A 19350-nucleotide genomic window follows, 5' to 3' on the forward strand; every position below is an offset into this window, starting at 1 on the left:
TTTCTACACATCCCTCACCATGCCCCAGGATTCTCACTCCTCTTTTCTTGATGTACTGGAAAATATTAGGGTTCAACCAAGCACTCTAATAATGGGTGACTTCAACTACCCCTCCATTAACTGGGAAAACTACTAGTGTGCCAACTCCTTAGCTCAACGCTTTCTGGAATTCATAAACTCCAATGCCCTGGATCAACTTATCCACACCCCCAGCAGGGGCAACAATATAATAGACCTAGTCATTACCAACATGAGTGACCGGTGTTCCACACCTGAAGCCAACTCCTCATTGGTCCGATCCAACCATAAGCTAATCACCCTTGATATCCACATCCCACCCCCACCCCCCCCATTAAGGAAACCATGGTAAAAATTTCTCCAAAGCCAACTTCATGCTTCTTACGACAGAAGTGGTGAACTTCATGACACCCATGCAGATGGACAATGCAGTTACACAAATGCACTCTATAAGCACTTACACAAGTGCATGGATCGTGCTATCCCAAACAGAACCAAGATGCTATCCTCCAAAAAAGGAAGCCAATCTGGTGGTCCTCTGCCATAAGCAAACTGTCAACAGAAGGAAGAAACTGCTGCAAAAGAAAGTAAAATCTCATATGTGGAGGAGCTCCCTGGTCAGCCTCAGTAAGAAGCTGAGATCCCGTATAAGATCCTCCAAAGCTAGCTACAAAAATAAAATTGCCACTAATTCTAAGGACAACCACAAAGCATTCTATAGCTATGTCAAGAATCTCGATGGCAATAGCCAGATCTGCTCTGAGTTACAGCAGAAATGCACAAAAATTACAGAATCAACTGATATTGCCAATATCCTGGCAGATAGGTTCAGTGCTAACTTTACCCCCGCCCCCCCTCACCTCCTAAAAGGCCCATATCTATACAGGAAGAGTGCAGAGTCCCTGTAATCACAACTACATAAGTAAAAGCTGCACTCTCTAAAGCCAAAAACACAGCATCCATGGGACTGGACAATATCCCAGGCTGTGTTTTACATGAACTTCAGAACAAACTGGCTCCCCACTTAAACACCATGTTCAATAATAGCCTTGCATCAGACTTTGTGCCCACTGAATAGTGCACAACAACAGTTATCCCACTCCACAAAGGGGGAGCCACCACTGATCCGGGGAACTATCGACTTATTAGCCTGATGAGCCTGGTCTGCAAGGGCATGGAACGTATCATCATGGAACTCATAAACAAAGACATTGGTAACCTCCAAACTCTGGATCCCGTCCAGTTTGGGTTTGTGAAAGGCAGATTATGCCTCCTGAACCTGATTGACTTCTTTGAGGCAGTCACCAAAGCCGTAGATGAGGGTAAGGTGGTTCACGCAGCCTATCTTGATCTCGCCAAGGCTTTCAACACCATCCCCCACTCTGGAATTATAGCTCAACTCACTAAACTAGGTATAAATCCCTACATCGCAAGATGGGTTGCCAACTGGCTCACTGACAGAACCCACACTGCAAAAGTTGCAGACTCCAAATCTGACCTCAAAGCAGTGACAAGTGGAGTACCACAGGGTTCTGTCCTAGGACCTCTCCTGTTTGGTATCTACTTCTCTGAAGTACAGGCTAACACAGAAGGCCTCTGGCTAACGAAGTTCACAGATGACTGCAAACTAGGAGCCATAGTCAAGTCCCCAAATGATGTGGACATCCTACAGAAGGGCCTTGCTGAGACAGATGCCTGCTGTCAGAGCCATGGCCTCAAGCTCAATGCCAAAAAGTGCAGTGTCACCCCCTTTGGTAAAAACTCTGTACCCATAAACTACTACATAGGCAGCAATCTATTTAACACCGAATGTGTGATAAGAGACCTTGGGACCCAGGTGGACAGTAGTCTCTCCATTGATAGTCACATTGCCACAGTAGTCAGGAAGTCCTTCTACGTGGCACACCTCATCATAAAAGGGTTCTCATCCTGGAAAAAAGAGGTCATTGTTCCCCTCTACTCGACACTCATTAGACCCATTATAGAGTACAATGCCCCTTTTGGAATGTACCTCACAAGACATCTGCAGCAGCTGGAAAGGCCACAGAAGTACCTCACAAAGAGGATTACTGGCCTCAAACAAATGCCCTACACTGACTTCCTCAGAAAACTCCAGTTTTACTCCATAGCATATCACCTACTTCAAGGTGATCTCTGCCTAACATAAAGCTATGTCAAACCCAGAGCTGTTGGACATGCTACACCTAAAGAAATCCCAATCCCGCCGACCTACATGCTCTACGGACCTAAACCTTGTCACCACAATAAACAGGACATGCTAGAGGGATAGATTCTTGTCCCAGAGACTTCCCATACTCTGGAACAGGCTACCCATCTATGTCAAGCAAAGTTCTTCATTAGCCTCTTCAAGAAAAATCTTGATGAGTGGATGGGAAATAGGAAATACACCCCGGGGATCACTTCTGTGTCTTTGCTCGACAGTGGCACAGGAAAATAACTTTCTTGGGTGGGTGGTGTAAGTCAGGGAACCTTGTTGACTAGGCTTATATAGGCCCTTTGGCTGATAGCCTAGTACCTACCTATGAACCTATGAACTTATGAACCCCAAGTCAATGTCTATGGGCCGTACAAACTCACCAAAGCCTATATCCCTGTCCACTCTAAATATCTCTAGGATTTCTTGATCAGTAAAGTTTAGATGGGTCAGTCTTTGATTGTATCTCCTTCTTCTTGACTGGCAAGCTCCGCTGGATGCACCATATTTTGGCGTGGCTGATACGAACATCTCAGAATGGTAAATAGCTAAACAGGCATCAAAAGCAAGTATCTCTGTAGATTGCAAACTAGGTGGAAACGACTTTACTGTTTATATTCCTTATGCTAACAGATCAAATGCACATAAAATAGTGACTCTGGATCACACAAGGGTGGAAAGAGCTGCTAATCTGCAGGAGATAATTGCAGATTTTTTTTTGCTTATCACTCAGTACATCTTATTATACCTTCATCGGCATACTACTTTCTCAGCCTGGTTGAGATGGCTGTGCCTAAGTGTAGTTGGTGTCTTAGAATGGTACCTTAACTGCACTTAGGCATAACCAGTGCAACCACCTGGTGTGCCTAAATGCAATGACTTTGACTACTGCACATGATGTAGCATACAACTTGGATAGAATGTTAAAAATAATGGAACTAAATTAGAACTGTTTGCTTTAAGTGAGACTATGGAAAAAAAGCCTTTAAGCAGTCTTAAAAAAATTAGATACATTAATAAATAAATAATTAAGCAAATAAACACATACGAATGCACATGTAGGACACCAAAGTTGATCAAAGCTGATGATACCAACACTACAAACCACACCTCTAAACCTCTCAGCTTTCAAAATCGTAACGGGGTCATCAACGATTATAGCAGGGGGTCCAAATTCACTGCACTCAAAATTTGCATATGCATAAACTTGTGCCTGGGATTGAGCACAAAAATGTGTAAATTTATTCTTTTACTAGGTATAGTCAATAAAATTAAAACCTTTGTGGTACAAATGGATGCACACCTGCATAGCTATAGCAGAAAAATGCATTCTCACTGCATTGCAAAACAATACACATGTCTGTTTTCTTGGCTCGCTATAAGTGTCAGTCATAACTATAGTTTATTTAGCAGAATTAGTATAAATACACATTTATGTTGCAGATAAATAAAAACAGAGACTTACCTCAGCCTACAATTGAACTTCAACTCCAAGCATTTCTAACAAAGCCACACAACCTAAAATTTTCTTGCCCATCTGAACCATTTGTAATGTGACTCCTCCCTCCTACAGAAAAAAATGATAATTTTTGCTCCATACAATATGTAGATCCAATTATAACAACATTAGAAAATTGTTTTGTCATGTGACCAATATATTGCTCTTTCATTTTTTTTTTTTTTTGCATAAAACATATTGCACTTTTCACAGTCCTGTACCTTTCCTGCTTACCATAACATTGTAAAAGATTTGCAGTGCATAATTTTAGACACACACAAAAAAAAAACATAAATTTCAGGCACTTGTGTGACTAAATGTACCTTAAATGTTTTGTGATCAAATGAATGAATAAATACATAAGTACTAACACAGAAATATATTTCCGCTTTCTGTTGTTTGAACCATACAGTATAGCCCAATGCAACCCCTGTCCTCTTTCAACCACTTAGCTCTAGAATCAGAAACAAAGACCTAAACTCAGTGATATATGTTAAATATTTCTATTTGATACTTAGAAAGTTTCTAGTATAACAGGTTTTGCATTAGCAAACATTTTGTGAAAGGCATGATGTCCTAAACTCAAGTCTGTCATTATTTGATGACTGCAATCAACAACAATTTGCTAAATTGCTAGGAAACCACAGATTTTATGAGGTTAAGGATATATAGGAAGAATAGGAATTAGATGAGTGGCAGGAGTAGGTGGGGCAAGGTAGAGAGTAGTTGAAATGTTATTATAATACACAAAAGGTTAGGAGGAAGTTGGATGATAGTAGTGAAGGAAGGAAGTGAAAATAAAAGTGAGGGAGAAGAAGAAAAACAGGTGGAGAAGGAGAAAAGGTGGGATTAGGGGAGAGTAGGGAATATTTAGGTGGGATGGTTACACTGACATTTCCTTGAGCTAAGTAGCTAAGTAGTCAGCTGTTTTAAAAGCTTGGGCATGAGTGATATTTCTAAAAGTCAAAGGAAGCTTATTCCATGAGAGAGCTGGAAGGTAGCAGTAAAGGTTTTGTCCATAAGATTTTTTTGGCTTGTGAATCTGTAAGAGTCATTGGCCAGAACTTCTAAGGGGATGAAATGGATTATAGAGAGAGACAAGAGAAGATAGACTGGGGCAAAAAGAGGGCTTATTAAGGATGGTGTGGCTTATAAGAAGTTGAGAGTAGCTGAGTTGGTTAGGAAATTCTAACCAGCTAAGATTCTGGAGAGCAAAACAGTGATGAGATTTAGGTGGCAAGTTAGCAGCAAATCTGGCAACTTTGTTATATGTAGTTTCTAATTTAGATAGAAGTGAGGACTGTAAGTTATTTAAGACTTGGGAGCAATGTAGGAGGTTGGGAATCAAATAGGCCTGGGTAAGTGAAATTCTAGAGTCAGGGGTGAGGAACGTTTTGTTTCTATAAAGTAGGACAAGCTTTCGGTGGGTTTTCTTTATACAGTACTGTACATGATGGGTAAATTTAAGTTGGTAATTAGTGATGACACCAAGCAGCTTAGTGTGGGGTTCAGTTGAGATGATGGCATTGTTTAGAAAAGTAATGGTGAAATAGGATTTTAAATCATGTAGAGTTTTTGGTAGGAATAGAAGAAGTTTAGTCTTTTTGGGGTTAGGATGAGTTGGTTGTTAGAAAGCCAAGTGAGGTTAAAGGAGGTTTGAGTGAGGGAAAGCAGATTAGAGGGATTGTCAGCTGTGGTAATGATGGTAGAGTCATCTGCATACTGTATAAGGGAAGACTGGGGACAGGATGTATTAAGTTGGTTAGTAAATATGTTAAAAAGAAGAGGGCCCAAATGGAACTTGAGGGACACCCATTTTAACTGGGAGAAAGGGAGATAGGGCTGTGATCCATTTAACTGATTGATGTATGTTAATAAGGTAGCTGGTAAACCAGGAAATAGTGGAGGAGGAGAGGTTTACTTCATTTAGTTTAGAGATGAGGATAGAATGAGAGACAGTATCAAAGGCTTTGGAGAGGTCTAAGAAGAGGCAAAACACAAGTTTATTATTGTCTCTAGCAAGGGAGATGAAGTTAGTAAAGGAGATAAGAGCATTAGTGGTACTATGGTGAGGGTGAAAACCATGCTGAGTGGGGGTAATGAGGTTTTTAAACATGAGATAAGACAGGATTTGTTTATAAACACAGTGCTCATGAATTTTGGAGAGTGGAGACAGAATGGCGATTGGGTGGTAATTAAAGAGATCTACTGAGTTGCCTCCCTTGTGGATTGGAATGGTGTAGAATTTGTTCCAGAGAGTTGGGACAAAGGATTCACTGATAAATGGTTAATAAGGATGGAAACTGGATAAGCAATGGAGTCAGCTGCTAACTTTAGAAAATGTGAAGGTAGGTTGTCTGCTGATGCAGAGCATGGTTTAAGTTTGCTAAGAAGCTTTTTAATGTAGCTGGAGGGGATGGGTCTCAGTGAGAATGGAGAGTTTTGTTGTGGGTGTAGGCTGAGAGGTGGGGGATTGGTAGTGTTGGGAGAAGGCATGAATGTGCTTATGGTATCAATAAAGAAGTGTTAAGGCTAGAAGCAGTTGCTTGGGGTGTGTTATTAGGGCAAGGATTGTGTGTTGAGGGCTTGCCAGGGTGGAGAATATGGTTGACAGAAAGCCAGGCCTTTTGAGGGTTTTCAGTTTGAGTGATTAGGGGAGCTGGAAAGAATTTTCTTTGTCGATATTAATATGTTTTTTGGCTAGGTTACAAAGTTATATTTTTGGTAATGAATGGGGGATTTGTTTTTTGTCAGAGTTTCCATGCAGAATCTCTGTTTAGGATGTGAAATCAAGTTGTCTTGATGAGCCAGGGTGAGCATTGTGATTTAACTGACTGTTCTGGGAGTGGCAAGGGAGTTAAGAGTGCTTAAGAAGATGGAGTTGTAGTGATCAACAGCATCGTCTAGAGGGAGGTCAGAGAGAAAGGACCAGTTGATTGCAGAGATAACTATTGAAAGTAGCAGGGTTGAAGTTTGTTAATTTATGTCACTAAATGTGTGGGGTTTTGTGATATGGGAAGAGAATCTAAAGACATGAATTGGTCAGTGATCACTGATTGCTTCTGGCAGGGATTCAGGGTTATGATAAAGGTTGGGATGGGAGACCAGGATCCAGTCCAGTGTGGAACTGGTGTTAGTAGATGTATGATGAAAAGTGGGAGAGGCGATAAGCTGGAAAAAGCAATATATATTAATGCAGGTGGAAGGGGAGTCAGAGCATAGGGTAAGCCAGTTAATATTAACATCTCCTAATATAATTGTTTCATTAGGAATTGTGTCAGCCATCCAGTGAAGGATTTGTTCAAGGAGGAGTATATTGTCTCCGGGTGGAATATAGATGGTAGCTATAGTTATTGTCTTGTGGTTATTTAGCTTGCAGTTAGCAAGGATAAGTTATTATTAATTAGCAATTATTAAGCACTAAATATGGTAACAATGCTTTAATACTGGAAATGTGTAGTTAATAATTCTAGTGTAACTACATTTAACTCGCCTAGCTTAATATGATACACAATGTTTGTTAGTTGAAAGGAGTTAAAATGAACAGTTGTTACTTGGGAATAAGAACCACTTACTTTTTGCTTTGTGGATCTCACAGAGGATGTACTATTATGTATTAACAGTTGCATGATACTTGGATTACACATAACAGATGTCATGCTTTGCGCTTAAAGTCATCTGCTTACTGTGAAATTGATTGCATTAGTTGCTCAACTACAATTGCTTGAGGAAGCAACTACTTGTATTCTATTGGTCACTCAGTATAGGAGTGATTTCTTATTGCTCAAAGTGGATGGCTTTTTTGTAGTCTCCACACATGCAGCCTCTTGGAGAAAGTGCAAGATAGCTCATTTTAATATTTCAGTGCTTGCGCTTTTTTGAGTTGCAGTGGTGCTTGAGTTAGAATAATAAAGTAAGGGTTGTTTGGGAGAAGCTGCCCTAGACGTTGGCGTGATGGGGAAGTTTCTTTTTACAGTTTTCAATTGCTTGAGATGAATACAACTAGGAGTGCAAGTATCTTGAGCAGTTGTGTACTTAGGCTATTAGGTTTCAGAACGTTTTGTTGTGGAACTGCGTTTCAAAGCCTGTAGCCTTGAGCGGTCATTGCAGAACCCATGTTTTTGTCTGTTGCAAGTTATGATACACATAATGTCTAATCCTCTGTGACTAATGTTTTCAGAATTTACTGTTTTACTTTTAACACCAATCCAGAAAACATAAATGCATTATTAGGAGGAGGGGGAATAGCTACTTCCTATAACATAATGGTCTATCATTTGAAATATTTTTCTTGCATCTTAACAGTATACTGTTTACTTGTTAATGTCACTGACATTAGAGAGATTACATTCATATGTCATGTATCTTTATTTAACAGACTACCAACCTATTCTGTCAGAGCTGGCTAAAGTTCCAGACTTTGAGAACCCTAAGCTGGAAAAACTTGAGAAAATCTTATTGACAAAGTTCCAAGCAAGCAAAGAATCACGTGGGATCATTTTCACAAAAACACGAATGAGCACCTATTGTCTGGCTGACTGGATTAAGAAGAATCGTAAATTACAAGAAACTGGGATTAAAGTGTCAAATCTGACTGGTTCAGGAATTAGTAATCAGACAAAACATATGACTCAGGTAACTGTGCCCAGGGTAAATTATAAGAGGGGGTTGTATAAACATACAGATAAATGTATGCTGTATTGTATCCATGTATCACAAAAGTCTTTTTCAAGAAAAAAAAACCCCATTAATTCTGCTGCAGTTCGGCTGACCCATTTGTGTTCTAGACACTGATTTTTTTTTTTTATTTCAAAACAGATTTTTGGTAAGGTCTGAAAATGGAAATCAAGTCTGATGAGTAAGCTTTCATGGCCAGTTTATTCTACAATGTCAGTAGAAGGCAGGAAAAAACAGCCATTAGCCTATTCAGAACTGAAAAAAATGACCTGGCATTGTCTGGTCTGAAGGCTGCCAGACAGTTTCTGAACATGCCATGAGCCAGCCCTCTAAAACTCTGCAGTTACTGAATGTGGCACAGGATTTGCTGCTAAACTGATGACATCTATAATGCTGATGAATTCTTTCTGTGATGCCATTATACATAAATGTCATTGTAGATATACATTTTCAGGTAAAATACAAGTCAGTTTGCAAAATACTGAATTGGTTTAGAAAGTGCAATATACATTAAGTCACTGGTTTGTGATATCATCAAACAACAGTTTAATAAAAAGTTTATTAATAATAGTCCACATTTGACCAGGGGTAGTGACAGCAAATATAATGAAATGCCTATTAATAAGTCTCTTATACTTTTTTGGACTGCCTTTAATTTTATAGCAACTACTGTTGCCACTGTAGTTATAACCACATTGCTATGCTTTGTGTAACCATCATTAGAGTGGGGTGTGATCTGGAAGGCTGACCATTTTCTATCAAGTTAGAAATCATTAGTGGCTGCTAATTCCTGATTTGTCACTACACAGAAATGTATCCTATTAATTTTGCGGTGCTTTCCCTCCGGGTATGCACTGAAAATGAGCTCTTGCTCAGTCAGACTATACACTTAACAAATGGAAATAAATAAGTAGATGTTTACATGCATAAGTAAATAAATTGTATGCGGTACTTCATATATGGTCTAAGCAGTACTCCATCCAGCAGAGGGATGACCTCAGCATCTCTGAATCCCTCTTTTCAAGTGATGCACTCCAGATTCTTTTTGGTTTGCCCCATGCAGCATATAGCACACGCATATAACATACACATACCTCTTCTTTCCATTGTATCACTTAGTAATGTATTATTTCAGTATACAAAATATACTGAGGTGTCTTTATGGTATTGTTTATGTGCTACAGCCAATTGTACTACTGTGACTACTCCAACAGCATAAATAAAGGGCTTCAAATCATCCATGTTTGGTATTCTCTGCCCTTAAGCAGGCAAATTTTCATCTACATGATAAGAATACCACCCCCAAAGTGAATGTTCTGCAGAATTAGTTGGCAATACCCTGTGTAAAGGCACTGTTAACCTTTGCACCACATAAAGAATATTACACTATGTCCCATATAAGGGCAATATTACCCTGTGCCCCATACAAAGGCAGTATTATAGTGTGCCCCATATAAAGACAGTGTTAATCTATGCTCCATTTAAAGGCAGTATTACCCTCTGTCCCATGTAGAGGTAATGTTAGCATCCAGTGTTCCATATAAAGGCAGTATTTCCCTATGCCCCTTATAAAAGCAGTGTTACCCTATGACAACTTCAATTGTTTTTGACTGTTCGAAACAGTTAGTGGCTTGACAACATTTTCACTTAATCTGCATTCTTTTTGTCATTTTGGAATCATTTTCAGACTATAAATGTACAAACATATCAATATATTTTCAGACTGCACTGCATTACATCCAACTTCACCTGTATCATACTATAACACATCTACTGATTGATACTGAGTGCCAGTAGCATGTCATGGCCCACCCGTGTCATGTGGCAGCATCAGGTACCCTACTGAGAGTGCAACACAGTGGATATACCGACCTTATATGCAATAAACACATCTGATACTGCAGCCACAGAGAGAGCATCTTGGATGATTGGAGCCATGAAGGATCCCTTCCAACTGGGGGCTGTGAGCATGCAATCTGTACAGCCTCATATACTTGTGTGGATAAAGGTGCACATTCCGACTGTATTGAGGAAGCATGCACAGCCAAGATGAAGAGAGACAGTTCCACACTTAAGTATTCATATCTCAAAATCAGACCTAGCACATGTGCCAGCATTAACCTGTTGTTGTGCCCAGCCTCCACAGGTGCTACTGTTGCAGTGCTCTGACAAGTGAATTCACAACAAAGTATAGACAGAATAAAAAACATGAGTACCTGTGTCAAAAATCATGCCCCTGTGGCATGCACCCAAAGGGTATCCATGCAGAATGTACTATACAAACCCAACCTATCCCTTGCTTCTATTCTGACTTGTCTGGATACCTGATGTACCTAAAACAATGTGTAGTAGTAACTTATGGTGTCTATATGTAATGCAATTGTATAGAACTATCATAAAATAGGTACTAACTTGATGCATTATACTCCAAGACATAAGGAGGTCAGTTCATCCTGATGTCAGTGTTCATTAGTCTAGGGATAATTACAGAACTATTGTCCCCCTGCAGGGACACTAAAAATGCCTCTGACACTGTCAAGTCTGTTGCACCCAGGTAACCACCTCCTATGGTCAACCTCTCAACACATATGGGACAGGCCTTTGCCTTGGCACAACATACCATGTACGTAATACACATATGATATTGCTGTACAGTGATCATTAAGATCATGCACTATTGTCTGCTACACCTGCTCATGAAAGGGCCGGTCAGAATCCCCTTCCCCAACATCCATCATCCATGTGTCTTAAGTTCCCAAAACTGGAGATCAGTTTCAGAAGGGCTGAAACAGTCTAGCCTCTGCTATCAACCTTGTCCAGCAGGCATACAAATACAGAGATATAGACTGGATACAGTGGTGCAGAGGCTAACATTGCTGCCTCACAACAAGAGGTTCTCTGGTTCGATTCTCGGCTGGGGTGCCTTCTGTATGGGGTCTGCATGTCCTCCCTGTGGTCGCGTGGGTTTCCTCCGGGTGCTCCGGTTTCCTCCCACATCCCAAAGTCATGCTGTAGGTGGATTAGACACTCTAAATTGACCCTAGGTGTGAGTGCATGCATGTGTGTGCCTTCTGTGAAAGGTTGGGCTCCGGGCTGGCAACTCGATACCGTAAAACTCCACTGCCAATCCTGAGTGGACAGGTGATCCGTTGTGGTGAACCCTAAATGGGAAAAGCTGAAAGAAGAAGGAGGAGACTGGATACAGTTGGGAATGGAAGAATAACAGCTACAGCAGAAAAGATAATGTACATAGACCATATAGTAATCAAAGAATCAGCTGTGGGTGTATGCCATAAGACAAACGCAGAGTTAAATATAGGAATATGTGGTAGGGAAAATGTGTATATGGACATATGACTGCTTTACCCACCATTATAGGTCAACACTTACATTAGACAACCCATAGGAGTAGTGGAACAGTGACAGGCAGGTACAGGGGCTGGTTTCCCTAATAATATGGACTACACTGTTGCCATTATTTTCTAAATATGTGAGACACATGCAGCCAAACATATTCCTGTTGCTAGTCTTTTTCTTGCCAGTTGTTGTGGAAGGCTCCAGATCTTTAGCAAAGTAGATAAACACACAGCTTACCACACGCTTTCATTGTACAGTGTACCTCCTGAGACCACCTTTAGATCCAAATAATGCAGGTAATTCTCTTAATAATGGTACCTAAATATGTGATATTGCTTCCCAAATCTGCATGATGTAGCATAGAACAAGCCAGCATGCCTGCTCCACGTCTTTGAAAGTTTAACCTATTTGCATAGCACGTAGACAAATAAGGTCAGAAGGCATGAATGTCTATTAATCGGTAAAGTTTGCTGTGGCACAACCATGGCATAAGGTGCAGCCTCCTGCTTATTCATGTCCCATACAGCTCCTGGCTGTGAGCTTGTATTGGAGATGAGTGATACACTACTTCAAAAAACACCTCACTGCAAAAAATGACATTGCAGCCGTGATTCCATGCCTCCATCTTACTCATTGTGAAAATGACACCATCTGTAATGGGGTTCAGGAGAATGGCAGTCTTTGTGACAGACGGACAGAGACTCCCTTGATGGTACATGAAAGAGAGCAAGTTATTGCTGTCTCTCATTTATGTCCATTTCAGGATGCATGCACTGTGCCCCTATAATAAAGAATATAAGAAAGTGAATGCCTGTTATGACATGGCTGAGGAGTTCTCCTTGGACATGAGTATCCCCAGGATAGGACAATAGTGCACACATCATTTTGATGACCTGTGGTGCAGGAATCTTGAAGAGCTTCATGAATGGGAAAAGGAATCTAGGCAGGAATGCCCGGAATGGTTGAGTACTTATTATTCTTTTTCCTGGATTGTATATTGCTGTAGTTTCCCTTTTATCTTGTTGTAGTTGCTGTTGAATAGCTCATCCTAAGAATTAGGTTTGCTTTTGCCTGGATCTCCCATGTCAGATGGTGGTGCTAGAGGTGGCAGCACTTCCTGGGATATACTAGTAACACTTTAAAATTCCAAGTCTCATAAATGTGTATAAGTCCTGGAATAGCAAGACTGAATGTGCAAAAGTGGGGATTCACATGCACTAAGTGAGAGATGACCGTGCCTCACAGTGTTCCCATTTCTCTGAGGTATGGCAGTCTCTCAGTTAGTACACATGTGAAGTGAGGGTATAGAGGTGCACCATATGGCAGTGCAGTAGGCTTTCCCTCCTGCAAAAATACCTTTAGAGGAGAACATGGCTGTTGGCCCTCTTCTTCTCTCCTTTAGTTTAGTTTTTTTTTTTTTTTTTTTTTTTTTTTTTGTAATCCTGGGACTCGCAACTGCAGTTTTTGGAATAAAAATAAAAATCTACATGCCTACACATTTTGTCTAGGTTTTTGAAAACCCTACTCTGGAGAGGAGTCATGCTACATCATGTCACAGAGACTGCACATTACCTGGAGTGTCCCCATGTTTGAACTCAAAAGACAAGGATTCCAGAGAACACTCCAACTATATTTATGTAAATTTGTTGTTAAGCAGAATGCTAGGAATTCATCAGAACAGTTGTAACTTGTAACAAGTATACCTTTTAAAGTAATGTTGAAAGTCAAACGCTACTTTAAACGCACTCTCAGTGGATACAATTTTAACCAGTGGATTTGTGTATCCATTAATCAATAATTAGTCAATAAATCATTAAAAAAAAAATTATGTCTACCAAAAAAATAAATCAAAAAGTCAAAAAGTCAAATGCACTTTAAAACAATACTAAATAGTAATGCTGTATGGAAGCCTGACTTGCCTCAATTTCAATATGCTAGATAATAAAAAATAAAAATTGATTTAAGCCTAGTGATATGTTTGTTTTTAGTTCAAGCTGCCACCGTGATTCTCTAGCCTCTAAATATTCTTCCCATAAACCACCCTCAGATTCCTTTTTCTTAATAATGGTAAATTTAAAAAAATAGTGTTTAGAGTTGTCCTTTATGTATTTAAGCAAGGTGTTAATGTTACATTCTTTATTTACATCAGAAATAAGTTTGTAAATTCTCTCATGGAAAGTCCCTTTTGTCTTCCCAATATAAAAAAGCTGTGCAATTTTTACACTTAGCAGCATAAATGACCCCCATTGTAGTACATTAAAATGTCCTGCAAGCTTAACGTCAGGATGGTCATGGAATGTCACGGTAGTGCCTTCTAGAATATAAAGACAGACTACATCTATTACATTTAAACATCCCGGGTTTTGTTGTAATCAAACCTCCTCTGTTACTTTCCACTAATTTCTTTATGTTTTCCCCCTTTGAAATGTAAACTTGGGGGCATTAACTATTTTTTTTTAAATACCATTTGAGTCACAACTGTTTTTTTGTTTTTTTGAGGTTCTGGTATTTTGATGGATGAAAATGCTCAATGATGTTACATTAAGTTTCTCTATGCATACCTGTGGCATAGTTTGTGAAGATAAACTCAAGTGCAAGGGCCACATACTGGCCTGATACCCATCATGTAGTAACAGGAATTATTTGTGGGATTACATCTGTTCTTATAGCACTTCATCCTAACAGTTATCGCAGTTCTTTGATGTGCACTTTATCTTTTAGCATCAGCAGAGATGATACAAATTATGTTGTGTTACTTATTGGTGGTCTTGTCAGATATCCTGCAGCAAAACTAATTCTCCATAAGTACTGCCTGTTTTTATTTATCTATTATTTGGTGACCAGGAAAGCCCGACTTGGAATGAAGATAATTTTCAGTGGAAGCCCAGGGATAATGTCTTTGTAGCATGGGAGGAAACCCACACGAATACCAGGAGAACATGCTGACTCCACACAGAAGGCACTCCAGCTGAGAATCGAATCAGAGAACCTCTTGCTGTGAGGTGACAATGCTACCACCGCACCACTGCATTTTTATTTGGATATTCATTGTCAACCTCAGCTGCTATGCAGTGTTGCTTAGCATTGCAAGGATTGTACAAGACTCTAGTGTATCTCCACAAATCCCAGCTGTTGTATCATAAACTACACATGAACATAACCTTTCTAGTGCACTTTTACAATGTAATGGTCCTTTCACTGGCATTTTATGATGTCCAAGTTTCCACATAAAGTCTTTCTTGTAAGGAAACTTCTGTACCATTTTCATCCTAAGGGTGGTGATTAAAAAGGTTCCTTCCAGTGGTAAGCCCTTTTTACAATTTTTAGAAAGCTCTATCGCTGCTTACCTTGAAGAGGTGCAGCAACATGGTGGGTTGTCTCTCTGGCCTGCCGCAAAGCTAATGAGGCATTCCAGGGAAGTGGCATATGGTAATTAACCCTGTGTTCTTCCACAGGAAATGCCTCTGGTAAGTGCATCATTCAGCCAAGAGATTCATAGACTCATTCAGTTGCATAAATCCTTACTGACAGCTGTGGTAATGAACTCAGCCAAAAGCAAGCATTCGCCCATTACTTTCAACGAGTGAGATCATGTTAGAGGTACATGCTGTGGAGTTTAGCCAATAAGTAGTGTTGGGTGTATGTATATGTGTATGTGTGTGGCTGAATGTGTGAGAGTATGTATTTATTATTATTTATTTCCGTTTGTTAACCGGGAAAGTCCATTGGGCCAAGGTAGCCCATTTTCAATGGAAGCCTGAGGAGAAAAGCTCCAGACAGAAAGACAATATAAAATATATTAGTACAGCTTATAGGAGCAACAATTTAACATTCAATATACAAATAGACGATATCATAAAAACATTGAAATATATGAGCTAAGTCAACTACTTATAATATATTTACAAAAACAACAAATTCACGTTCATCTAGTACAACATAAATTTTAGACAAAGGAATTCAAGCAGTGGCAGAGATTATGAGTAGTATAAAATAGAGACAGGTATCAGGATTCAGGTAAGATGGGTACAGGAGCACTCCCAGAGAGGAGAGGTGAGAGTGGAATAAGGTTTTAAAGGAAGGGAGATTCTGGGTAGTTCTAATGTGAGGGAGAAGAGAGTTCCATAATCTAGCAAGGGAGAATGATAGTAGTAGTTGCACTGGTGCATGTAAAGGCTTGTAAAGTTCTAAGAGGTTTTGATTTGTGGATCTAAGTGTTCTGTGTGGCTGGTGAAGTTTTAAGGAAGAGGAGAGTGATGGACAGCTAGAAGGTTTAAGAATGAGCTTGTGTGTTGTTGTTAGTTGAATGAAAATTAGGTAGCCTGGGAGTTCCAACCAGTTTAGAGCATGGAGGGAGTTACAATAATGAGTGCAGGATTTGGATCCTGTGGCAAACTTGGAAATTTTATTATAGCACGAGGAAAGTTTAGATTTCAGGGTTGATTGGAGATTATTGAGTAGTGGAGCTCCATTCAAAAGGGAGAGTAGAAGGTAGGTGGTAGATAGGAGTTGTCTAGAAGACAGAGAAAGGTAGTGTCTGTGTCGATAAAGCATTCCAAGTTTTTGATGAGTTTTTTTATATTGGTTTGTAGGTGGATGTCAAACTTTAGCTGGTCATCGATATGGACGCCCAGAAGTTTTGAGGGGAACTATTTCAATAGATGTTTTGTTTAGACTGAGTATAGAGAAGGATGCTTTGTCAACAGCAGTGCGTCTAGAAGGGATAAAGATCATTATTTTGGATTTGGAGGCATTTAGGGCTAGATGACTGTCAAGCATCCAGGACTCAGTGGAGGAGAAGGCCTCTTGAGTAAGGTTTATTAATATGGGAAGAGTTTGGAAGAGCAGATGATAGTTGAGTCATTTGTGTATTGTACCAATTTAGGATTGGGGATCTTTTGGTGGAAATCATTGATAAAAATGTTAAATAGTAAGTGACCTAATGTAGAGCCTTGGGGTACACCTGATGGGGTGTGAAGGAAAGATGAAGTACAGGAGTTCCATTTTACAGCTTGTTCCCTGGCTGAAAGATAGCCGGTGAACCATTTGATAGAAAAGGAGGAGAGATTAAGATGGGACAGTTTAGAAAGCAGAATCTCATGCAAGACAGTATCAAAGGCCTTGGATAAGTCGAGGAGGAGGGTAGAAACTACGTTACCAGAGTTGAGAGCAGAGCTGATGATTTCGAGGAAGGAAAGGAAGGCAGTGGTGGTGCTATGTCCTGGTCTAAACCCATGTTGGGTAGGAGTCAGTAAAATGCAGCACTGCAAGCACACTATTACGCCAAGAAAAAAATAACTAATCTGAAAAAATGCCGCAACAGTAACAGCTGTGCCCTTCACTGTTGACTTTACTACCAGTTTGATCTTTTTAAAGATACCAAAGCTGCAAACCAAAATGAAGTAACCCAAGTCCTCCCATACATGCCTCTTTTTTTAAAAAAAATATCTGAATATGAACATACCCATTAAAGAAGTCAAGGAAACCTGAGGCAGGACACTTACGATTTTGGTTCAGAATGATTTTCTCCATCTCCCTCATCTAAAGAAATGTTCACTTGGCATATGACACACAACGTAAACAAGGCCACATCAGATAAGGAATGGCTTTCTCAACTCATGCGCACTGCAGACACACATTACATCTCATTAGTCTGGCTGGTCTGAATACCCTTTCTAATGTTATGGTTTTTCATCACAAAGTCCTTTAGCTGAAATGTAAAAAAAGAATAGAGAAAAAAAAAACAAAAAAAAAAACAATTTCCCCACCCGAGCAGCAAAGATTTCAGTAGACAACATTTAAATCCTTCTTAGTATATATTGTCATCAAGTCATCAGAGTACAACGTACCAGATGAGACACACAGTTTCACAAGTGTCACTCTAAACTGGCCTGCAACACTCTAATACTAACACAGCACCTCTAAAAGAAGTCTTCAACATACCAAGTCATGCCGCAGATGCCTATTATGACTTCACAGCAAGTGCACACTGGGCAAGCATCCAAGCCCCATGTTCTTTTTGTAGCCCTGTGCATCTTTTAGTCGTCTGAATCATCTCTGTTAAGTTAACAGTCAAAATATCCCCCAGCAATTTAACATTTTACCGACAAGCAAAGCTCAAACCTCTTTTCCCTCCACATTACTGTTACCTTAAAGATTCTGAAGGAGCATCTTGCATTTCTCGAATTCAGAATAGTGAAACTGTAACAAAAACAAAAAAAACAAAAAAATACACAGAAGTTCCTGTCACCAATCCCCACAATCCCTACATCTATGAGGTAATTTTTAGCAGCAATAACAAGGAAAATATTGGACAGAACATCCACTGTAAAATTAATGTTTCCCATTCACATATTCTTAACATATAACACAAATCCCAAAAACTGTGTTATGCACATCTCTACTGCAAAACCGTCCTCTACACTGATCTCTTCCCAATTCTCTTTTGTTCCGTAGCCGTACTAATCAAGTAGTCCGTCATACTCAACGTTGCACCCACAACTTAGCTGAAGTGGTCTGCAAAGAATTCTTACTAGATGGGGTACTTTTCTCTGGGCATTTCCTTTTGACTCTACCTGGGAAAGGCTGGAAAGAAACACTAAAAATCTGCAACAGAAACAAAAAGTGCAAACACACAAGCATAAACTTACAGCTGTGAATTAACTATTTTCAAGACATACAATAATTAAATTGCACACTATGATAAAGGCCTCTACTTAGTTCAAAACAGACACCGTCAAATGCCAAGCCAGCAAATATGACTTTAACCTCTAAAATAAACATCAGATACATTCCCACTGCATCCTGTGATTATATCAAAAGGGAGCAATTATTTCTGAAACTGCACCAGCTGAAAAATGAAAAGTACTTAGATTTCATACAACAAAGCAGTTAAATCAAGAGGATTACACTTTCACTAAAAAAGGAATCCTTTCCTTGGACCATTCTACACTAACTACTTTTCCCTAAACCTATACAGAAACCTGCATTTCAAAATACAGGCAACATGCATGCTACTCGAATAGGAGGAAATCCTCAATGACTGCAATAGCTGTAGAAATCAAAGATTTCAGCCAAAACTAATATCAAGCAGAGAAACCTGCACGTGCTTCATACAACAATAAATTTTCACTGCTGACCCACACAGAGTCAAAAAAGACTGCAGAATACTTTAACTTGTCTGCGGGCAACTTCCATACTTCACCAAGTCCTCCTGCATGAAATCTAGACATAATCCTCTCGGACGAAAAATCCTCCACCCAAGTCAAGACTCTATACGGTAACTGATTTTATCTGTCGTTTCAGATTCTCCCTTTCAGCTCCTCAGTCAGGGGTGTGAAAGCATATCACTCCAAGTCAGGAACACAAGGAATCTTTTACAATACTCGACTGCAACAAGGTCACACTGAGAGATATACATCTTTTAAGGTCAAACTTCTATTGAAATTCCAATTCTTCCCAGGGCCTGTGTGGAAAATTTAAACATCTGGCATGGGATCTGGTAAAAATGAGGTGAAAAACAAAGAAACAATGGTAAAGATCATCTCATGCTAACAGGGCCACTTCATGTTGGGAACAGCATGCT

The 19350-nt window shown here is 39.7% G+C and overlaps 1 protein-coding gene across 1 annotated transcript in view; it reads left to right on the forward strand.

Annotated features, from left to right (window-relative positions):
• DHX58 (DExH-box helicase 58) overlaps positions 1–19350 on the forward strand; it is a 409135-nt gene that overhangs the window by 239568 nt on the left and 150217 nt on the right. The window contains exon 8 of the mRNA XM_044054731.1: positions 8110–8366. Within this exon, the coding sequence (XP_043910666.1) occupies positions 8110–8366 (257 nt within the window). The remainder of the gene's footprint in view (positions 1–8109; positions 8367–19350) is intronic.

Source organism: Protopterus annectens, chromosome 13.part0 (assembly GCF_019279795.1).
Source record: "Protopterus annectens isolate FY-2018-M chromosome 13.part0, PAN1.0, whole genome shotgun sequence".
Lineage (NCBI taxonomy): Eukaryota > Metazoa > Chordata > Ceratodontiformes > Protopteridae > Protopterus > Protopterus annectens.